Source organism: Sminthopsis crassicaudata, chromosome 3, assembly GCF_048593235.1.
Source record: "Sminthopsis crassicaudata isolate SCR6 chromosome 3, ASM4859323v1, whole genome shotgun sequence".
Classification (NCBI taxonomy): Eukaryota; Metazoa; Chordata; class Mammalia; order Dasyuromorphia; family Dasyuridae; genus Sminthopsis; species Sminthopsis crassicaudata.
The window spans coordinates 278,044,743-278,068,946 of record NC_133619.1 but is presented as its reverse complement, the minus strand read 5'-3'; the positions used below and the strand labels follow the sequence as shown (position 1 = coordinate 278,068,946).

The window sequence follows — 24,204 nt, the reverse complement described above, 5'->3', positions numbered from 1 at the left end:
ATGGGAATCATATCTTTATTTTCACTAACTTTTTAATAATATTTATAATTTCCTCAAATGTAAATATAGGCAACAAACATTCTGAAAAGGAAACTGTAGCTAACAGCAAAGGGGTTCAGGACACCAAAAGTGTTAAGAATCCTTGATCAAAATAATAGTAAAAGCATTATCTATTCCAAGCCTAATTCCAAGTGTTTGAAACATTAAAAAGAGAAAGGGGTGGTGGTTCTTAGCTGAAAAAAAGTTTAATGGCAATATATTATCATATAATAATATACATACATATGCATATATATGTATATGTATGTGTAGCTATATCTATCTATTTATCTACTTATTAATAATGTGTACCAAATGCTGAGATTGAGGAGAGCAATCAGCATCAAATATTGGGGTTCGATCATGTGAAGATTCATAATGCCATTCTCTTTACCAAAAGAGATATTTATTTAGGAAAAGATGTTATAGATAAAATAAAAAGATAAAATAGGCATCAGTAATAGAAAATATGAAAGAGTTGGGAGAGGATATAGTTAGACACCATGAAACAGGGGCAGGGGGAGGAGGGAAAAGAAAGACACTATGAGGTAGAATGTCATGATGAACTAACCTAAAACGTATTCAGAAAAGAAATATAGGGGAAATTTAACATCAGGGGTTTGACATCTGATTGGATACAGTTATTGGGGGTTCCCCAGACTTTTACTAGGTGTTGGGACAGTAAGGTTGAGCTGATCCCCATCAGTGCCCTTCCCTGCTTACTTCAGGGGAAAATCTTATCAGTACTTCAGGCTTTCTCTGACAACCCCACTTAGTGACCCAGGACCTCATCTATCCATCCATTTATCTATCTATCTATCTATCTATCTATCTATCTATCTATCTATCTATCTATCTATCTAAGAGAGATAGACTAACAGGAAAACAGAGGCAGACAAAGAGAAGACAGTATTCACTCATAAATCTTTTAATTCAAGTTTCAGAGACCTGAAACAGAGGAAACTTTTGTTGGTTAGGTTTCTCTTATGTACAAGAAACAAGGAAATGGGAACCTTGGCAATTGTTTGCATTGACACCTTGCCTTTTTTATAAATCGATGATTGGTAGACTAACTTGTCCTCTTAAATAGTGTTCCCTAGCCATGGTCTTAGTAGGAAAAAGAAAGCAAAAAAGAAAAGAAAAAGAAAAAGCCTTTCTAGATCATCTCTACACAAAACAGAAAGGAAAAGGAATCCTTCCTATCTTCCAAGCAGTTCTTTCTAAACACATGTAAACACGGTCTTTCCTACCCCCAGTTAAGGTTTATGCAAAATTTATCTGAAACTTTGTCGTTTAAATATTGACATAAATAAAAGCCTGAGATTATTTCTTGAACTGAGGAAAAGGTTGATAAATGAGAAATTTTTTTTCTCTAAGGCATAATATATTATCAGAGCAGCTCCAGGAGTAGGCTATCCATAAGATTGACAGAGATGTGCCTTGGTCCTTGATAAAATGTAAATCATCTTTGGAATATAAATTTTTAAAATAGAATGATTTTTAATCCTTAGGGCTAGCCTCAAAAAAAAAGTAAAATTTCTTCAACTGATTGAAGATTTTGGTGTCAAGGGTGTGGTGGGATGGGGGGAGGCAGCACTACTACCTGTCATCTTTTTCCTTAATCTACCATTTCTTCTATAAGATGTGAAATAATAAAAATTAATGTTTTCCATTTTTTAAAAACACATTATGAAGGGAGGATAAGCAGAATTGGTATTACTTAAAGATAGCTTATTCTGACTTCTCCAACCTGTAAAACATTGTGCTTAAAGTACAATTGATAATCTTGTAATTCACTTCTTATCATTGATTTTCAGTATTTACCTCTGTTACAAGGGAAATCCCTCAGCATGATTTTTGAGAAAAGAAGCACAAGAACAAGACTGTCAACAGAAACAGGTGAGTCTCATTGCAAATGGCAGTCTATTCTCTAAATCTCCATGTGGGAAAACACATATTATTCTGAGAAAGTAGTGAAATTTCTGCATCCCTGTTCCATCTGGGTAGAAGGAAAGACATAATGTTTTTTTATTGGAGATGAATGTCGCTAGGAAATTCTTTCTTCAAGGAAGGTCATACCTGCTCACTGTCCACATTACTTCTTCTTTGTCATTAGAAGCATCCAAGTCTTCTGTCTTACACAGTTAACCATCTATTGATTTGGGAAATTTGTCTTATAATGTATGGATATGCCAGATAAGGTCATATTAGTGTTCTGCTAAAGATCCTTCAACGATTCCCTATTACTTACCAAAAAAAAAAAAAAAATCCAAACTCTTCAGGCTGATGTTTAATCTTTCCAGACATATTTCTCTATATTGCCCTTCATCATAACTAACAGCTACAAAATCTGAAGACACGTTTCCCTAACTACTAGCTGCCTCACTTTATAGCTTTGAACTATGAGCCAGTTCTTCCTCTGTACATATGGGAAATTCAGAGGGCACAAGGTTCAATATTATGAGTTTTTTTCTCCCCCAGGTCTCTGCAGCATTCCTCCACTCCCCCATCCCCAGCCAAAAACATACTCTACCTCCAAAAACATATTCCCTTCTGTCCTTCACCCTCATGGTATCCTGGATGAGTGTTTCTATTCCCTGGAAACCCCAAGTGAGCATCTCCCACTCCACACCTTGACCCATGCCCAAAATGGGCTACTTACAGCTCTGTACATCACAACCTTTATTAGTAGCCAAACAGCACTGTCAAACATTCCCTGAAATATCTATCCTCATCTCCATTAATCAAGCAAGCAAATATCCATTTAGCACTAGTTATATGCCAGGCACTGTGTTAAGACATTTATTTCTGCCTACCTAACTTTTTAAAGAACATGATCAAGTATCACCTCTTCAATTAAGCCTTTACAGATCCCTTCAATCAGAAATTAATCTTTCTTTACTTGGTCCTCACACAGTACATTGTTGTTTTTTCCTCTCATGTATTTGTTATGTTTTGTCTTGCATGATGCTTATTTCTCTATGTATATCTCTTCTCTAGGTTAGCAATTTGATGGAGGAGGCCATATCTTCTTATCTAACATTTCTATCTGTTTCAGAAATTAGCAAAATATTCGGTGTTTTGTACATACTAAGAATTTAATAAATAATTGCTAAATTGATGTAAGTGTGTGTTGAATCATCATAATTAATTATGGGATCATGGGTTAAAAGCTGGAAGAGACTTTGAGAGTCAAGACCAGGAATTGTAGAAGGTGCTTTCAAAATTGAGTGATTGGACTAGTCCAATTCCCTTACTTTATACAAAAAGAAACTGAGGCCCAGAGAAATTAGATGACTTTCTAAGGATTTCAAATAGATAAAACTAGCAAAAGTAGAATTTGAACCAGGATCCTCTATCCCTAAGCCCAATATTTTTACCATTGCATCAAACCCTAAGTTATACTTGGCATGCCATAGAGTAATTTAGACACATAATACTCTCAGTGAGTTATTTCTTAATGAACCTTTAATCCTGATTTTGAGACATCCTGGATATCTCTAATTATCAAGGCTTGTCAATGCAGTTCTCAAAATAAAATTATTTTCAGTTTATTCCAGGGTCAAAAAAATTAAATGTACCATGTTGTAAATTTAATTACTACCACTTCGGCAAATTGTTTGGAGAGAATTAGGAAGTAAATCAGACACACACACACACACACACACACACACACACACACACACACACACACACACACACACAAAGAGTGTTTTGATTAATTGTAATTTCTAAATCTTTACATATGTTAATAGAGACAACATTATAAGGATTTTAAATTACTAAGTGTTTTGAATTTCTTGGAACAAAATCTGTTTGGGATGGTTTGTTTAATATCTCATGTCAAAAAAAAAAAAAAAGTCTCCAAATTCAATGGTCAATTGATTTGAAAAGTCCATTAGGATTAAATCTCTTACCTTAATACAAGTTGAATAGGCTGACTGTCAACATTCATTAATCAATCATTTGGGGGTGGGGTAGGAAGGATGGGTGGAAAATGTATTTCACCTAAAAAAGAATGCTGCTGTGAAATCCTTTTTTTCTATGTTGTTCTCATGTGGAAGTGTGTCAGCACTTCTAGCTCAAGAAGCCAGATTAATTGGATATCATTAGAAATGTAATGGAGATATTATTGAATGATTTAGTGAAGAAACACAAAACTACATTTTTAGAGAAATTTATCTCCCCCAAAGAAGAAATTTGAGGGAGAGAGACTTATCAGCATTGAAGAATGGTGGGCTGTCATTGGCAGAGTTAGGAAATTTAAGAGAAAAACAATTGGAGGGTGGAGAATTCAGTTTGCATTTGAAATAATGTAGGTCATTCAAATGGAAATATCCAGCATAAGTATGATGAGTATGATGGAGACTAAAGAGACAGATTATCAAACTATCTGTACAATGGTGAGAGAGGAAGTCATATCAATCAATAACCTCTGAAACAGACTAGAGAGAGTGAAAATACCTGACACTGTGGATGGACACAGAACAGTATTTGATACAGCTTCTTGTCCTCAAGACATGTATGTGATCAAACAAATTTTATTTTACTTCTTTGCACTTCTTTGCAGACTCTATAAGCTATTTGTTTAGAGATTTATACCGAATTACATCAGGAATTTCATTGTATAGAACTTTCCATTTTTAAGCATATATGTTACAGCCAAAATCTAGAATATGACCTCTTTGAATATTATTGCTAACATACTACATTTTGTCAATGAATCTTTAATTATAAGGTTTATATAAACTACATATCAGAGTACAGAAGATACTAGTGAAGATGATTGCTGATTTGTTGTCAATGAGTCTACTATTTATTATCTGTAGGGCACTGGGAAGTCATTTAATTTCACAGGGCTTCACTTTGCTCATCTAATTCCCTTGATCTCTGTGCCCTAAACCTCTTTCTTATACTATGATTTAGTCCCAAACCTGTTATACTATGACTGTGGTTGCTATTTTTAAATAGCAATTTGCTAATTAGTAGTTTAACAGCTAGATGACTCCGTGAATAGAGTTAGGAAGTTCTAACTTCAGATATTGCTAGCCATGTGACTGTGGGTCAGTCACTTAATTGCTTTGAAGGCAGCAAGGCATCTTACTGACTGTGAGATCCTGGGAAAGTCACTTACCTCTGGTTTACCATAATCCACGGGAGAAAGAAATGGCAAACTACTCCAGTATCATAACCAAGAAAATGCCATGGACAGTGTGGTTCTTGAGCCTCAGAGTCCATGGAGTCATGAACAGACTTGACTGAATAACAACCAAGAAATACTAAAAAATTTAATTACTGCCCCCATATCTCAAAAAGAGTATTTTTCTTATAGATAGGAATGATAAAACTCATCATTTTAGCTTATTTCTGATTAACCTACCTGGAATACATAAACTTAGTAGGCATTCAATGCTTATTTATCGAATGGATAATTGAATAAGATAATCAAAGAAGTGCTAATTCGACAGAGCAAAGGTCTCCAATGGAACTTCATCTCAGAATTAATTTGTCAGATTAAATGTTGTTTTGAATGCTTATTCGACTCAGTAATTGTAGAGATAAAATATCTGATATTGGAAAGTATCTCAGACATTATCTAGTTCAGGGGTTGGCAAACTATTTTCTGAATGGCCCCATCCCTTGATTTTTAGACACCCAAGAATTGTTTTTGCATTTAAAAATACAATTATCTGCAAGCCTTTCATGGACTGATTTCTGATCTAGTCTATTGTTCTCATTTTGCAGATGAGGAAATGTGACTTATGCAAGGTTACAGAGGTATGTTGTAGCAGAAAGGGTCAAGATCTTTTGGCTCCAAATCAATTTATTTGAGAAATCCCTATTTTTTTCCATACCTATTAAATTTATTATCATTATTAGTTCTTTCCTGACAGCTATTTTTACCTGTTTCTCATCAAGATCAAAAGCATGCTTGGGGGCGGGGAGGAAGAACATATTGTTCAAGGAGCAAAGAAAAAAAAAATTATGCAGCCATAGACTGAATGGCTCCCTTCTTTCACCTAATGCCTTCAAAGGTGATGACCAAGCTACATTTTAACTTCAATTCTGTCTTCCATAATTAAAGGGAAGCTGCAGCAGCACTTAGATGTCAGCCAACTAATGCTTACAAGGGTTGGCCTGCACATATCCATTGAAATATAAATAGGGCCCCTCTGACTAGGGATTATAAAAGGTGCCAGAAGCAATTTTCAAAAGAAGAATAATTCCATTTCCCCTCTTTCTCAATGCCCAGCTGGCTAAGTACCACTGGGAAGAAGCCTCCTGTGTGCCTGCCTGCCAATGATTACAGCTTTTTTTACTTTACACTAATTGAGTGGATTCATGGACACATTTGTTGTTGACAAAAAAGTACAGGAGCTGATAGAAAGTGGGAGGAGAATCCTGAGAGAGTCTTCTAATTTAGCACTTGTGTTTCACTTTCAAGTGCTTCACAAGCTTTTCAAAATACTTAAGCATCAATTTAATCACTCCTTACAGTACCCACATCAAGTAAATTAGGAAGGTGCTCTTGCTCTGCAGGTGTGGAAAACAAAGTACAAATAGGTTGAACCTCCTGCTTGGGTTCACCTAATACATTTGCAGGAAAATCAGCCACAAAATTTAAGGCTCTTAAATCTCATGTTAATGATATATACTTATTTATATTGCTTGTTCTAAGATATGATTTACACACATTTGTAAAATTTGTTTAGTCAATATCCTTGTGAGGAAAGACAAGAAGAGGGCACAGATGTTATTTATTTCTATTTATACAAATAAAGAAGTGAAAGATTTAGGGACTTTTTGAACATCATGTAACAAGAGAATTTCATTTCATCTCTCCACTGTTAAGATCCGTTTGGATCTGGAATCAGAAAGCTGAGTAAGGGAGTCAGTTCTATAATGTACTAGCCATGTGATTAGAGGTAAAGTGAGGTACTTCCTTCACTCATAAAATGAGGGGGTTATATTTTGTAAGCAGGGTGGTCCCTTCTCATTTCAGTTGCTGTGATGGTATACTGCTCTTTTTACTAGAATAATTGTGGTACATTAGAAATTAAACTGGACTCAGGAAACCAAGAGTAGCTGCAAGACTGGATGAGATGTAATCTCTAACTCTCAGTTTTCTAACATGTAAATTGAACATAATGATAAGTGTACTACATCCTCACAGGAAAAATTAAATATAAAGCTTAAAGTCCTATAAAATTCTGGGTTATTGTCCGAGCCGTAAGGAGGGTGAATTGACTGGAGTTTTTGCCAGGATGCCAAAATTTAGAGAGTGCTAATAGTACTTTTACAAGTTCATCATATAGAGACAACTGAGCTTAGCATCTAATTTGTTGTTGTTGAGTCACTTTTCAATCACAGTTGACTTTTCATGACCTCATTTGGGGTTTTCTTGGCAAAGATACTAGAGTGGTTCACCATTTCCTTCTCCAGCTCGATTTACAGATGAGGAAATTGAGGCAAACAGGTTAAGTAACTGGCCCAGAGCCATATAACTTGAACCCACAAAGATGAATCTACCTGATTCTAAGTCCATAGGTCTTTCCACTGCTCTATCTTGCTGCTCTAGGAAGCACCTAATTAGCATCTGTAATTAGTTAAAATAGGAAGCTACCAGGTTGTGTGTTTCTTTTTCCAAAAGCAACCTGGATTAGCATCTTGGACAATCCCCTGGGTAAAAGAAAGTAGCCAGGGTCTACTCTTCCAAGATCTGAGGTTTATCTTAAATGATTGCTCTGTAGATGTTAATGACCAGGAATTTTTGTTTGGCAATTTCCTTCCCTGTGAGAACAGGTTTTCTTTTTAACAATCCCTGAGGAATATTTCTGTTAGAGTTCATTTATTAGCCTTTTTATTTGTTTTTTATTTATTTACATTTTTATTTTGTATTATTACTATTTCATTTATTAGCCTTTAACCTTAAGCTTAGCACACCATGTAGCTTCATGTTGCTTCTTCCAAAGTATATCTGATGAAGATGCTTCCCTCTGATTCACTATGACCAACAATTTTGTTCTCTTCATATTTGTTCCCTCTGGTTGATTTTCCATTGACTGTTTGTTATATGAACTAGCCTTCATAATCTATATCATAATAGCTTACATTTTTTTCCTGAGGCAATTAGGGTTAAGTGACTTATCCAGGGTCACACAAGTAGGAAATGTTAAGTGTCTGAGGTCAAATTTGAACTCAGGTCCTCCTGACTTCAGGGCTTAATAGCTTACATTTTTAGAATGCTTCTCATTATCCAAATTGGTTTTCTATCCTTTATTTCTTATGATTCTTGAATATCCATTTGAAGAAAGTAAAGTCTAATTATGCCTTCTCCAGTTGAAAAATCTGAAGTGACTTCTTATTGCCTTAGGAATAAAATACAAATCCTTCAACCTATTTTTAAAGCCCTCTATAATCTGGTTGCAACCTACCTTCAAAGTTTCTTTTGTATTATTCTCCATCCTACGTTCTAGCCAAACTGGCCCAACTTCTGTTCTTGAGCTTGACACGTTAGCTCCTAACGCCATGTTTTGTAAATAATTGTCCCATTTCTGAAATGGACTCCTTTTTCACCTTCACCAGTTAGAATCCCTAATTTCCTTCAAGGCTCAGGTGTAACTTCCCACAAAAAGCCTTTCCAGTATTAGGCTCTCTCTCTTGTCTTTCCTTCTTCCACTCCTTCTGTCCTCCTTCTCCCCTGCTGTCCATTCCCCCCTCTCCTTTTTCTCCTCCTCTTTCTCTCTTTATATCCCCTAATCTGTTTATAGCTTGTATTCTCCCAGCAGAATACAAAAAACCTTGTGAGCAGAGGCTCTGGTTTATGTCTTTGTTTGTCTTGGAGCTAAAACATAGTAGTTTCTTCAGAAATATTTGTTGAACTGAATTGAAAGTAGGACAAGATATTATTACACACAGTTGATAGATGAGGGAACAGACAGAGAGGTCAGGACCAACATCTAGATTTCATACTCCCATCAAACTAAATTTTCACAAGATATAAATCTAAGGGGCTATTTAAATAATTTTAGAGTAATTAATATATTGATATTGATATATTTGGGTTTTACATCAACTTCATTTGTAAATAATATCCTTCTCCTTTCTCTCTCCAGTGCACCATCCCTTGTAATAAAGAATAAACAATAACATTTTTAAAATAGCACTTCAGAAAAACTAACCTACATACTGACTGTGAATGATATATACAATTCCCCATACCCTAGCCCTCTGGCTTTCTAACAAAGGATAAAAGGTACATTTTTTTCACTGATATGTTATTTCAAAAATAGTGTCCTCTTTGTGAAAGTCTCTTTATACTGGAGATACAGTGGAAATCAAATGCTTCTGATTCAAAGAACTGGATTCAAATCTCAATTCTATTTTAAAATTTCTGTGACCCATATATTGTATTTAAGATATACTTTAACATATTTAACACGTATGAGACTGCCTGCCATCTAGGGCAAGGGGTGGAGGGAAGAAAGGGAAAAGTTGGAACAGAAGTGAGTGCAAGGGACAATGTTGAAAAACTATCCATGCATATGTTCTGTCAATAAAAAGCTATGAGAAAAAAATAGATTAGAAACCATACCTTATACTTTTATATCCTCTACATCATCAAACATAGCTCCTGTTATTTAGTAATCAATCAATAAATCTTATAAGTGCCCACTATCTATCAGGCACTGTACTAAATTATTGGATATAAAAAAGAAGCAAAAATAATAGTCCCTGCCTTGAAGGACATTACAGTCTAAAGGGATAAATAAATATATGCAAAGCAAGCTACAGAGTAAATAGGAAATTATTAACAGAGGGAAGACACCAGTATTAAGAGTAAATGGGAAGACATCTTATAGAATGTGGGATTTTAGTTGGGATTTAAATGAAAGCAGGGAGGACAGTAGTCCTAGTAGAGGATGTAACATATTCTAGTCATGGGTACTCAATATAACAAGGATTTATTTTTAAAATTTGCTTCACGATAATTGTGGAAATATGTATAGATATGTATATTTAACATATATTGGATTACTTGCTGTCTGGGGAAAGGGGTGAAGGGAAGGAAGGGACTAAAACATTTGGAATACAAGGTTTTGGAACACAACTCTCTTGGAATCCTAGGGCCCAACCCCAAATATTTTATGAACTAAATTAAATATGTTGAATTGAACTTGATATATATTGCAAACCAATTAGCATCATTCCTTATGTGAAAGAATATAAACAACACTTCCTAAATCAATAATTTAAATACACTCCCTTAGGAGTAAGAACTCATTAGATTATTATGATGTCCCTCCTCTCAAAAATTGTTTATTTCATTAATATAGAGACATGAATTATATATCAAGATTATTTTTGGAGAAATTCAGTCATCATAAAATCTATGAATAGCTGATAATTAAGTTATAATTTTGAAACATAAGTTCTAAAGGTTTTTTTCATTACATTTTAACTTTAAATATTTTAGGGATAAAAGTCCCTCATATAAAAAATCCATCATAGCACCTCAAAATTCTATGGAATAGTTAGGGAATGTGTTCTTAAAATGACTATAAAAAGCAATTGTAAGGAAAAAAATTGAGTAGATAAAAGATAATTAGAAAGATTAGAGTATAATAAATAAACATAAATCAAAAATATTTAAGTGTGTATTGTGTGTCAGGCATTGCTATGTTCTAGGAATACAAAGAAACAAATAAAAAAAATTACTGCCTCTCAAGGTAATTAATTTTAATAGGGAAAACAATATGTGTATGTGTAAGTGTGTATACATATATAATTTATATAAAATAATATGTACATATGTTTATATGTTTCACATATAAAACATCACACACACACACACACACACACACAAAATATATGCAAATTATGTATGTGGCTGTGGGTTAAAGATGTTTGGCTAAAGAGAAAGACCTACAAAGGAAATTACTAGGAACCTAGGGCAGTTAGGTAGCTCAGTGGATAGAGTGTCAAGCCTTAAGTCATGGCTCATTTTCCTGAATCCAAATCTGGCCTGAGAAACTTACTAGCTCTGTAAGCCTGAGCAAGTCATTTAATTCTGTTTACCTCAGTTTTGTCACGTAAAATGAGCTAGAGAAGAAAATGGCAAACCACTTCAGTATCTTTACCAGGAACACACCAAATGGTCACTAAGATCAGATATGACTAAAAACAACTGAACAACAAATGCATACTATCAGGGTTTTGTACCTAAGAGTGTGAAGATAGGATATGGGTCAGGAGCTTGAGGGCGGCAATTTGCAGTGTTGATAGAAAAAGTATTGAAAGAAGCAGAAAATTTTCCAACACAGGTTAGGTACTTGGTCAAAGAAGTTCTGAGGGTTTTGATCTTGGATTCCTGAGCAGGTGAGAGCTACTTAATCTAAGCCATCCCTAGCAGAATCTTCTGGTCTTAACAACAGCTAGGATGTCTTCTGTTTCCTTGAGGGTTCCTCACTTTGTGATCACAGAACCTGAATTGAAAGAAAAGTTCCGTATCATATAATCCAAGCCAAACTTAAAGAGGAATCCTTTCTAGAATAACTGAAAAAATGGTCATTGAGCTTCCATTGAGAGACGAAAGTTTGTTGCTGAGAATGCAAAAAGGGTCTCTAGCTCTAATTGTCAGACCATTTTTCTTTATGGGGGGTGAAAATTTGCCTCTCTATAACTTCACCTACTGTTACTGCTCCTGGGATGGTGTTAAATTGTCTGATCCCATTTGGGGTTTTCTAAAGATACTGAAGTAGTTTGCTTTTCCTTCTGTAGTTCATTTTACAGAAAACTTAATCAAATACGGTTAAGGGATTTGCCCAGAGTCATATAGCCAATAAGTGTCTAATGCCAGATTTGAACTCAGGTGTTCCTGACTCCAGTCCCCATACTCTATCCCCTGTGCAACCTTGTTGTGCACATTATAAAGCAAATTTAATTTTTCTCTTCAATTTTCTCTTCACATACTTTAAGACAGAACTCATTCTCCACCCCAATCACCACCTAGAAACTTTAATTCCAAATTCCTCAGTGGAGCTTCTCATGGAATGATTTCCATTTCTTTCAGAAAACCAAGATAGCTTGGGTACTCTCTTGCTTGAACTACAGATTGTGAATGCCCTTCCTAAAATGTATTTCCCAGAACTGAACAAAATTAAACAAATATTGTCTGAATAAGGCAGAATATAAGTTAACTATCATCTTCTTTGTTATAGACACTAAACAGTCTAGAATTAAATTATCTTTGTTGGTTGACATGTTACTCTGGTCACTTACAGTCCAAATAAAATTTCTAGAATTATTCTCATACAAACTTATCGTCAGTGGTTTTTTTCAGACATGTGTGATGCTTTGTGACTCCATTTGGCGTGGACCTGGCAAAGACACTAGAGTGGTTTGCCATTTCCTTTTATAGTTCATTTTACAGATGAAGAAACTGAGACAGAGTTAAGTGCCTTGCCCCAAATCACACAAATACCAAGTGTTTGAGGTTAGATTTGAACTTGGATCTTCTTTTTTCCAGGCCAGCATTCTATTCACTGAACCACCTAGCTACTCAAAACTTATTTTAACGTTCCCCATATTCTGTGTAGTTTTTTTTTTTAACCCCAGTGAAAACTTCACATTTATCTCTATTAATTTTCATCTGTGAATGTGGAAGAGTAGATAGCAAGCTGGCTCTAGAACAAGAAGACCTTAAGACCTTAATTCTAATCCAATTTCTGATGTCTATATCAATATATATAGATATAGATACATACATACATATATATGTACGTATGTATGTATGTTTGTATAATAGCTGTTTGACTCAAGGCAGGTGACATAACTTTTCAGTTCCCTAGGCAGTTCTCTAAGTGGCAGAGAAGTTATTGAACAGTATTGATAAAGAGATTTTATTTTTTTAAACTTGTCCCAATGGTACAATCTCTATCCTTGCTGCTGCTGCCCTAAATTTGATTTATAATAAATAGGAGTTATCATTTTGGTTTTGGTCAAGGGCTTTTGGGATAATGATTTTGTGGTCAATGTTAGATCTTCCCTCCAATGTTATGTGATCTGAAATTTTGATATATGATCCCTTTCTAAGCTATAGGAGCATTCATGTAGGCATTTGATGAGAAAGTGACATTGGTTGGCTAGACTGAGGCTTGGCTGAGACCCATGCTCTGTCCATGTGGGGAACCCACAGATTGTTATAGTTATTTATTTGTCTTTCATTCTTGAAGAGGACCATTGAAAGCAGAAGGAACAACATTCCAGACATGGAGGATGATAGATTATTCAAGGGAAGAGAAGAAGGAACTTCAAATTGGTGGAGTAGCTGCTAGTCCAATTTTACTAAAACATAAAATATCTCAATTTAAAATTGAGTTATCTGTCTTTTATCCTAGAGGAAATAGTGAGCTACTGGAGAATTTTGAGCATGGTCAGACCTGGGCCTTGGTGAGATATTTTTAGCAACTAAGAATAGAATAGAGAAGATACTGGAAGGAGAGTGACCAATTATAATAGCAACACAGGCAAGAGGAAATAAAGGCCTGTGGCCTTATAAGTAAAATATATTTTCAGCTGCCTCCCAGGCCTGCCTCTGAAATCCACTGAGGAGGAATCTCAAATTATAGCAATATAACACCACAGACAGTACAGTGAGAGAATACCTACCTTCCTGTGTACTTCACAAAAGGGTTTTGTCTAGTCATGGTTAAAGTAATAATGTGAAGGAGACACAATAGACAAAAAGCAATCTATTTTGCAGGATACTAAAAATAAACAGGGATTTAATATGAAGAATAATGAGGAAATTGCAAGTATTCTGAATTTCTTATTTTGCTTTGACAGTGGTCATGAGAGTGATTGGATAAATTCGTTCATATGATTTGATAGCTATTTCTAGATAGATAAGAAATATATTTCTTATATATGGAAGCATATCTTGAATTAGGACTTTGCCAAGTTTGGCCATTTTATTTTTCTCTACAGGCTTTCTATTCCTTTTTATGCATCTCTATGATATCTAAATCTAATTTTAAAAAACATTTCTTCCTAGGATTTGCTTTACTTGGAGGTCATCCTTGTTTCCTGACAACCCAAGATATTCACTTGGGAGTGAATGAAAGTCTCACAGACACTGCACGGTTTGTAAACAATCTTTGCTAATCTTTTCCAAATGTGAATTTAGAATACATCTGGAACACACTCATGAAACAAAATTATGGATGCCTTTGTGACCAATTTCAACAAGATGTTTTTGTTTTTGCCAAAGGCTCCATCGGTTAACAAACATTTATTAAGCTCCTACTATGTGCTAGGCACTGTGACAATACTAGAAATATAAGGAATAAAGCCAAACATTTTCTGTCCTCAAGGGGCTTGCATTCTTTAAGGACAAACAACATATATATATATATATATATATATATATATATATATATATATATATATATATATATATATATATATATATATATATATATATATATCTATGTATATAGATATAGATATATAGATATAGATAGATAGAGTGAGTGTATCCAATAGAAGACACAGGCCAATTTTGTACAGCAGTGATGTTTCCCCATTTCTCTGAATGTAGGAAATATCAAAACTGAGTAGAAGCTAATTGAAAAAGCTCTTCTACTAGAACATTTAGAGAATTCAAATAGTAGAAAGGGGAGTGGTATATACTAAAAAGAATATTTAATGCAAATGTTGCTGGAGATCCTGTTTGATGCAGCTAATTCTACTTTTAGACAGCTCTAATTCTTAGAAAGGGTATATAGAGTTCAGGAAGACTAGCACCTTTAATGTGAGAGCTTGCCAAGCTCTTTTCAAGGCTTTCCATCCACCTTTGGTGGTCATCATTAACCCAATTCTTGTGGCTTCTCAGGAGCCACACTGGCAAATGGGCTAAGAATATCCACATTGAAGATAATTAGCAGGTCAAAAAACATTACTTATATTAGTTAGAGGAATGTCTACCAAATTGTGTAAAGACTTTTCCCGGTGGAATGGGAGTCTGAAAACAGTTTGTTCCAATGGCCATCAAGGTGGCTGAAGCAGATACTAGGAATGGTTATATCTTGGTTAGACATTGAAGATACCAAGGTCATCCACTATATTCTGGACCATCACCATTCATTTTAACTTTTGTCCTTCCACTGGACCTCAACAACTTTGGAAGAAAGGATGAGATTGATAATTTTGTGCAACTGCTCACTTAAGTCCAATTTACACATGAGTCATTACCTCATGTGAAGGATGAACAATTTATTTTCTCCTCATGTAAGACCTAAATTTGCTTCTTTGCTACTTTTATTCATTGCTTTTGGTTATGCCTTTTGGGATTAAACAAAACAAATTTAATTCTCCCTTAAGAACCACTCTTCAAATAGTTGAAATCAGTTACACTGAACCCTGAATTTTCTTTTTGTCAAGCTGACCATGCCCAGTTCCTTAAAATGGTTTTCATATGATATGTACTCAAGGTTCCTCCTCATTCTGGTAGCTCTCCTTTAGACACTCTCCAGTCTATCAATATCTCATCACACTGCTGAGTCATATCTAGCTTGCAGTTTGCTAAAATTTCTAAGTTTTTTGGATGTTGCTTTTATGGGAGGGAAGGTGTGATTGCTAGCTGTATATGTCTCCATCATTTCATACTTGTGAAGTATTTTTTACATGACTACATTTATTACTCTAGTATTGGATTTCATCTTATATTCAGACCGATGTTTTATCCTGTTGAGATCCCTTTGAAAACTCTTTCATCCCACTGGGTTCAATAGCCCTTCTGATTCTGAGTAACTGCAAATTCAATAAGCATAACATTCATGTATTGAAAAATATGTCAAAAAGCATAGAGCCAAATATGGTTAGAAGTTTCTTTTGGAGACCTCTTGCCATATTTACACTGAAAACTATTCTAGTCATCCAATCCAAATCTGAATATATCAAATTATTATTATCTAATCCATATCTCTTTATCTTTTCCACAAGAACAATGTGAAATGTTTTACCAAAAGCTTTGCTAAAATCTAATTTAGGTCAGACAAAGAATTATTAAGGAATTATGTTTCAGGCACTGTTCTAAGTAATGGAAATACAAATACAAGCAAAAGGAAAGATAATATCTTCCCTCAAGGAGTTTATATTCTCTAAAGAGAGCTGAAAAATAAGGAGGAAGAGCAAGATACTAGGCTGGGAACAAGATGTAAATGTTCAGAAGCCCCAGTTTAGAAGTGAACATGGCTCATTCTCTCAAATGAAAGTAAGAACTCACCAATTAGAAAAAGCAGCTTGCTGAAGGGATTGAGGCATCTCCAAAGAAAGGAAAGAAGGAAAGAAAGGAAGGGATATATAAAAATCAGAGTCCAGAACAGAGCCAGATTAGCGGTCAACAAAGTATAAGCACAGAATTCCCCTCATTACTATTTTCTTCTTAGAACAGGAAGTGAGGTTAGACTGAAGGAAGATGAGAATTCCTGAAGGCATAGAAGGAATAATAAGAGAGGCTTGAAAACCAAAATAATGTTGTGTCACAGAGAAGAGATGTCTAAAAAAGAAAAGAATTTCATGGTCAACAGAGTCAACAGCATCAATAAGATAAGATCAAGAATAGAGGGGGGAAAATAAGGTTTTTTTAATATTATAAGGAATGTCCTGACATGGACTCTGTTCCACCTTTCCTCTTCCTCAAATTTTGCCTACTGACATTTTGAGCCTCTTCCTCAAAAGGTCTGCAGAATAGCAAATACTTCTGCCCTTTGCAGTCTTCTTTGTCAAGCCGAAGAACCTTGTTCCATTTTCAACCAAGACAGGAATTCCACTTGCTGATGATTAGGAAAATCCTGGGGTGAGGTGAAAGGCAATCTCTTCCTGTGGCTAAGGAGGCACACACATAAACTGAATAGTTAAGCTGCCTTCATACCAGGATGTTTATGGAACATAAAGATCCAGTGGTGACAGGTGAGGGAGTTTGGCTGCCAAGACATTTAGAGCTTTAACAGTTGATAGGAGATCATGAAACTATTGCAAGTGGTATAAGGTAGATTAATTCAACCCAATTCTCCTGAATTTTTCTTCCTTTTTTTGTTCGTTTTCAATATTTTATTTTTTTCAAATACATGCAAAGATACTTTTTAACATTTACCTTTGCAAAACCTTGTGTTTCAAATTTTTCTCTTTCTCCCCAATCTCCCCTCCCCAAGACAGATTGCTTGCTGTTAATATAGGTTAAACATTCTTCTAAACATATTTCCATACTTGTCGTGCTGTGTAAGAAATGATTTTCATCTTTTTGTTGGGATGGCTGCACTTGTTGCTCTCATCCCCAACAACCCTGATTACTCTTGTTGGATGAATCTTGGAGAAGTTTTCTGATTCAGCTAATGCAAGCTTGTCTATGGATGGATTTACTGTATTTAAATGGCATTGTTCATTCATTTTCACTTAGCAAACACCTTTGTACGTGTTGGACTGATCCCTCCTACCAGCCTATATTTTGATTTTCTACAATGAAAAGAAAGAAAAGAGCACAACATAGTCATTCTTCACCAGTACTTTGACAGAAATTTTATTTTACATATTTTTCAGGTTCTCTTACTTATTTGTGTCAGCAAAATGCCTATGTAGTGATGAGTTCAAGGTAGCAATACCTAATTTGAAATAAACATGTGACAAATTCACAATGGCCATTCTCTTTGTCAAAATGAAGATTTAGTTAGAAGAGTTTATAGATAAAATAAGAGATAAAATAGACATTAGGACTGGCAAATATGAAGTAAAGTTAGGAAAGCATATAGTTAACAAGGAAAAAGACAAGACTCACAATTAACCATGCATGAGAAAGGAAATACTCCATGAGGTAGGAGTAAGCCGCTGACTGACAAGTAAGACACCCTTATAAGAAAGTCACTATGAGGGGAGAGAGAAAGTAATCTCATGGTGAGTTTAGTCCTGAAAAGGATTTAACAAAGATCATCATAAGCAGGGGAAATATAGCAAAATTGGAGTTTTTCAGATGCAAAGGCACAAACTAAAGAGGGATCAGTCAGCTAGATGAAATGTACCTGGCAGACCAGTCTCAGACCTGTCTAAAGATTTGTCAGTCAAGATAGTCTCAAAAAGTTAACTTCCTTTTTTTGTATGCAATTATGGTTGATAAAGTTCTCATTATGACTGCTTTAACTTATGGTTATAAAAATGTGGGAAAGCTAAGTTCCCATCAGGGTAGTCTCAAAGGTTTCTGTGAATGTTTTTAAAGATGCTAACTAGATTGGAGACAAGATGGATGAATTAACAATAGACTCTGATTTCACATTATTCTGTACAAATAGGATTTGGACTTCTTCCTGACAGGGGAGGAGAGTAAGTCACATCACTAGGGTGTGGGGGATAGAAAAGTGCCTTCGGAGTCAGGAAGGTCATAGAATCATAGATTTAGAGTTTAGAGTGATGTTACAGAGCACTTCCATTGCATTTCACAGATGAGAAACCTGAGGCCAGAGTATGTTAAGTGAGTCACCATGGCCATCCAAGGTAATGTCAGAAATGACATTTGAAAAACCCAAGTTTTTTGATTCTGAAGCCAGTGACCTTTATTGGGTTCAAATTCAAGCTCTCTGTCATTCTAGTGGTGTCATCCTGGGCAATTAACTTCTCTGGGCTCCAGGAATACATTAACACCCTAAATGGTCAACTGATTGATCTGCATTGCTAAGAGGGTGATGCTATGAAATCACAGGTCTCACCTAAAGTCAAATTGTTTCCTGTGCTTGTGCTTATGCATTTCCTCTTGTCTAGCTCAGTTTCAACCAGTTTGTTTGTTTGTTTGTTTGTTTGTTTGTTTGTTTGTTTTTTTAAGTTGGAGGCTTCTTCAAAGTACTAGGAAGTATTCTAAGCAACTAAAGAGAGTCGCCCATCATCCTGTTATAGAATATTAGGGAGATTTAGTTAGAAGAGTTTATAGATAAAATAAGAGATAAAATAGACATTAGGACTGGCAAATATGAAGTAAAGTTAGGAAAGCTAGATGAGCTTTCAAGGCAGCTGATTGGAGTTTCCAAGCACAGTGATTAAAGCCCTGATCCTGAAGTCAGGAAGTTCTCAGTTCTGATTTTACTATTTATTAGCTGTGAAGGCAAGTCAATTAATTTCTGTTTTCATTTCCTTACCTATAAAATGGGGATAATAATAATATCTACCTCCCAAGTTATGTGAATTGACATTCTTCCCCCATCAGAAAGAAGCCCATCTGGCTAAATTAGATATTACCAGTTCTAATAACAGTATCCTTTTTGTATAGAGTGATTGTGAGAATGGAACTCTTGTTTTTCAATCCTTCCTTTTGCATCTTTAAATGACCTTTTGAGATATTGATTAGCACATATGAGGCCAGGTCTGCCAGGTACGTTCCATCTGGCTTTTTGATCTTCCCTCTGAGTTCGTTTTGACTTCTCAGGACTGAAGATCTTTGCTACTTCTTTTCAGGACTAAGCCCACTATGAGGTTACTTTCTCTCCCTCCTCACAGTGCCTTTCCTTTGATGGCATCTTTCTCCTTATTTTAGCTATCGCTGGCTGGTTAGGCTAGCTTGCCAGTCAATGACTTCAGTCCACTTCATGGAGTATTTCTTTTCTCCTGATTAATTGTGAGTTCCTTTGGGGAACTTGTCTTTTTCTTTGCTAACTATATGGTCTCCCAATTCTATTTCATATTTACCATTCCTGGTGTCTATTGTATCCTTTCATTTTGTCTGTAACTTCTTCCCCTAAATAAATCTACCTTTTGGCAAAGAGAATGCCTATTGTGGATTGTGACAACTTTATTTCAAACTAGGAATTGCTATCCTGACCCCATCACAGAATTGTTGTGAGCTTCAAATAAAATATTTATGAAAGAGTTTAGTACAATTCTTGGCAAAGGATAGTCTCATTTCCTACTCCTTCACCTTCCCTTTAAATTCAATAGAATAGTGGCAATTTTGACCTGACTGTTGACAATTTGGCTTTGAACAAAGAGACAGAAGCCTCAATCAGATCTGGGTCATATGTCAATCTCATGCCCCCCCCCCAAATAAAATAAAATAAATATAAAAAAGAAGAAATAGGATGCATATATACTATAAAATCTTTTATTTTTGAAGAAAGAGCCCCCTCTTTTCTCTTTCCTCTCTATCTGTGTCTGTTTCTGTGTCACTGTCTCTCTCTCTCTGTTTCTCTCTCTCTCTATCTCTCTCTGTCTTTGTCTCTCTCTTCATTTTTTCAACAAAAATGAAAATAGACAGGAAGTTAGAGTGATGCGGTTTGAGTGGTCTAGATGCCTGGTGGTCTAGCAGTTAGTGCCTATAAGAAAGTTATTAAGAATTTCCTTTAAAAAAAAGATAATTGTATAAATATGTTTACATATATTGAATATTGTATAGCATATATTGGATTGCTTACTATCTAGGAGAGAGGGTGGGGGGAGGAGGGGAAAATTTGGAACACAAGGCTATGCAACTGTCAATGTTAAAAAATAATGCATGCATATTTTTTGAAAATAAAAAGTTTTAATAAAAAATTTAAAAAAAGAATTTCCTTTAAATCGGCCACAGGTTTTAGGAGCGAAAGAATTCATTCATTCCCAAATATTAGTTGCAAAATGAAAGTTTATTGTTGGATAGAAATCACTTTACCAAGAGACTGACTTATATAATGGCAGATCTATTGAAAAATAGAGTTTTGCACTGAGAGAATGTAGTTCTCAGTGGACAGAAGGGTCCTGATAGCTAAGTGAGTTATCTATGGCCCATCTGCAAAAGACCTTCCTTGAAGGAAGCAGTTATATTGGGTCTTAGTTGGGGCTGGGACAGCCTGGATCTCCTAGTGGAATTAACAACACTTCAAAGGGGTGCTTTTTGACATGGATTCCTAATTTAATCAAAGGCCCTGACATCCTGGAAGGATAACTTGTCTAGGGAGGATATGCTCCCCAAGAGGGGCTGAGAATCTGAAAGGGATCATAGATCAAAAGGAAATACAGTTTCTTAAAGGGACACAACCTGCTTCAAGAGCATCACTAGTGAGGGGAGGTGATGTAATCTATAGTGTGGGGTTTGTCACCAGATGATGATAGGCACCAAAAGTTAGGGTTTGGTCATATAGAGAATTCACAATGGCCATTCTCTTTGGCAAAATGTAGATTTATTAGGGGAATCGCTTACAGACAAAATGAAAGGATGTAATAGACATTGGGAATAGTAAATATAGTAAATAGTAAATATGAAATAGAGTTGGGAGAGCATATGAAAGACAAATTCCTCAGTAGAACTCACAATTTTCCAATAGAAAGGAGTACCCCCATGAGGTTGGGGCATGCCCTTAGCTAACAGACTAAATCCTGAAAGGGACTTAGTACCCTAAAAGAGTTAGCTGTAAGGAAGAGAAGTGGGGTTGGGAAGCAGAGTGGAGTTACAGGAGACACCACAAGGCAGAATGTCATAGTGGACTGACTCAAATGAGGGTAGCAGCAAAGTCATGAGCCAAGAGTTGTTTTAGAGGGAAAATTTAGCCTCAGGGACGTGACTGAGATTCCTGACAGAACATGGCAAGGTGAGACTTCTGGAGATCTCTACAGAGGGTGGGTCTTGGGAGTTTGGCATAACTAGGATTTCAGATTGGATCACTTTCCCAAAGGGAGGGACCATGGAGGCTAACTTATCTCTATCAAAGTCTTCTGCCTGCTTGCCTCAGGGATCAATTCTTTAGTTTCTCTTGATCCAAAACAATATTCAGAGTCTCATCATAGTGGGAACAAAGTATTTTAAGCATCTATAACCCTTAATTTATAGCACTTATTTAAAAAAAGCTTTCATAGCCTTTGAGAGTTGTGGTTTAAATTGAGGGGAGATTATATATAAAACCCCACCCAGGTGACTTAAAGTTTCTTGAGCCCTACTGTAAGTTACATGTTTGTCAATATTTCCAATAAAAGGTCTTTTTAAAAATCTTTAATAGTTTTTCCCAAAAAACTCCATGATTTATAGTTTCTTTAAGTGAAATAAAATTAAAATGCATTTCTGCTGACAACATAATAAAGCAATATTTAGCATTTAAAACTCTGTTGCTGGCTAATGACTCTCATTTATTGGGGAAAAACAACTTGAGGGGTAGCCCGTGCTCTTCATGTTTCTGCAAGATCTCATTTTTACATCAGCAGGATACTGGAACAGAGAAAATATTGGCACATGCTTCAGTAGCAAAGACAAAATAATAGGATGGCCCTGGACTTCATAACCCCAGACTTAGAATCAATCTCTAAAATGAAAATCCTGTAAGACTTTGAAGTTTTACTAAGAATATTTTTATTCTTTTTCTTCTTTAACTAGAAGACCAACTCTGCCACCAACTAACTTTATGACCTTCTAATTTTGAATTCTTTGTTCTTTCCACCACAACCCGCTTTTATGATATTTGTGAAAGCTATTTGATAAAATTTTAAAAAGGTAGGAACCTATATTTGTATATGTGAACTTTGTGTTCATTGCTGCTATAAAGTTGTTAAGTTACTTTCACTTTTGATATTCATAAAAGCCCTTTGAAGTCCCCCTTAAGCATATATTACTATTCCTATTTTACAGATTGGGAAAGAGAGAATACAAATTGGTCAATGGCCTCGGCTAAGTTCACCTGGAAAGTATTTGGAACTTTGCCCAAAGGGCTATCAAACTGTTCATACCTTTTGATCCAGCAGTGTCTCCACCTGGTCTGTATCCCAAAGACATAATAAAAAGGGAAAAGAACCTATATATGCAAAAATGTTTGTAGCATATATGTAGGGTCAAGGTACTGGAAATTGAGTGGTTGCCCATCAGTTGGGGAATGGCTGAATAAGTTATCATATATGAAATTAATAGAATATTATTATTCTATAAGAAATAACAAATAGGCTGATTTCAGGAAAGCCTGGAAAAACTTACATGAACTGATGCTGAGTGAAGGAAACAGAACCAAGAGAACATTGCACATAGTAACAGCAAGATTATGTGATGATCAGCTATGACAGACTTAGCTCTTCACAGCAATGTAGTTATCATAGCAATTTCAATTACACTTGGGATGGAAAAGGCCATTCACATCCAGAAAGATAACTATGGAGACTGAATATGGATCAAAGCATAGTATTTTTATCTTTTGTTTTTTTTTTCTTTCTCATGGTTTTTTCCCCCTTTTGATCTGATTTTTCTTCCACAACATGACAAATATTTAAAACGATTGCACATTTATCATATATGAGATTGATTGTTATCTGGAGGAAGAGGAGGGAAAGAGAAAAATTTAGAACACAAAATCTTTTTTTCAATAAATGTTTTTATTTTCAAAACATATGCACAGATAATTTTCAACATTCACCCTTGCAAAACCTTGAGTTACAAAATTGTTCTCTCCCTTCCCCCCACCTCTCCCCTTAGATGGCAAGCAATCTAAATGTTGAACATATACAATTCTTCTATGCATATTTCCACAATTATCATGTTTCACAAGAAAAATGAAATCAAAAATAAAAAAATGCAAGCAAACAACAACAAAAAAGAGTGAAAATACTATGTTGTGATACACAATCATTTCCCACAGTCCTCTCTCTGGGTGCAGACAGCTCTCATCATCACAAAACCATCAGAATTAGCCTGAATCACTTTGTTGTTGAAAAGAGCCTCGTCTATCAGAAGTGATCATTTTATAATCTTGCTGTTGGCTATATGCAATGTTCTCCTGGTTCTACTCACTTCACTCAGCATCAGTTTATGTAAGTCTATTCCAGCCTCTCTGAAATCATCCTGCTGATCATTTCTTATAGAATAATAATATTCCATAACATTTATATAACATAAATTTATTCAAGCCATTCTTCAATTCATGGGCATCCACTTGGCTTCCAGTTCCTTGCCACTACAAAAAGGGCAGCCACATTTTTGCACACATAAGTCCTTTTCCCTTTTTTATGATCTCTTTGAGATACAGACCTAGTAGAGATACTACTGGATTAAAAGGACACAGTTCCATAGCCTTTTGGACATAGTTTCAAATTGCTCTCCAGTTCATAACTCCACCACCAATGCATTAGTGTCCCAGTTTTTCTATATCCCCTTCAACACTGATCATTATCTTCTCCTGTCAA

The 24,204-nt window shown here is 35.4% G+C and overlaps 1 protein-coding gene across 1 annotated transcript in view; it reads left to right on the top strand.

The window, feature by feature from the left end:
- The window catches only part of OTC (ornithine transcarbamylase), a 66,193-nt gene that overhangs the window by 20,418 nt on the left and 21,571 nt on the right, over positions 1 to 24,204 (top strand). The window contains exons 3-4 of the mRNA XM_074300839.1: positions 1,857 to 1,938; positions 14,096 to 14,183. Coding sequence (XP_074156940.1) covers positions 1,857 to 1,938; positions 14,096 to 14,183 — 170 coding nt within the window. The remainder of the gene's footprint in view (positions 1 to 1,856; positions 1,939 to 14,095; positions 14,184 to 24,204) is intronic.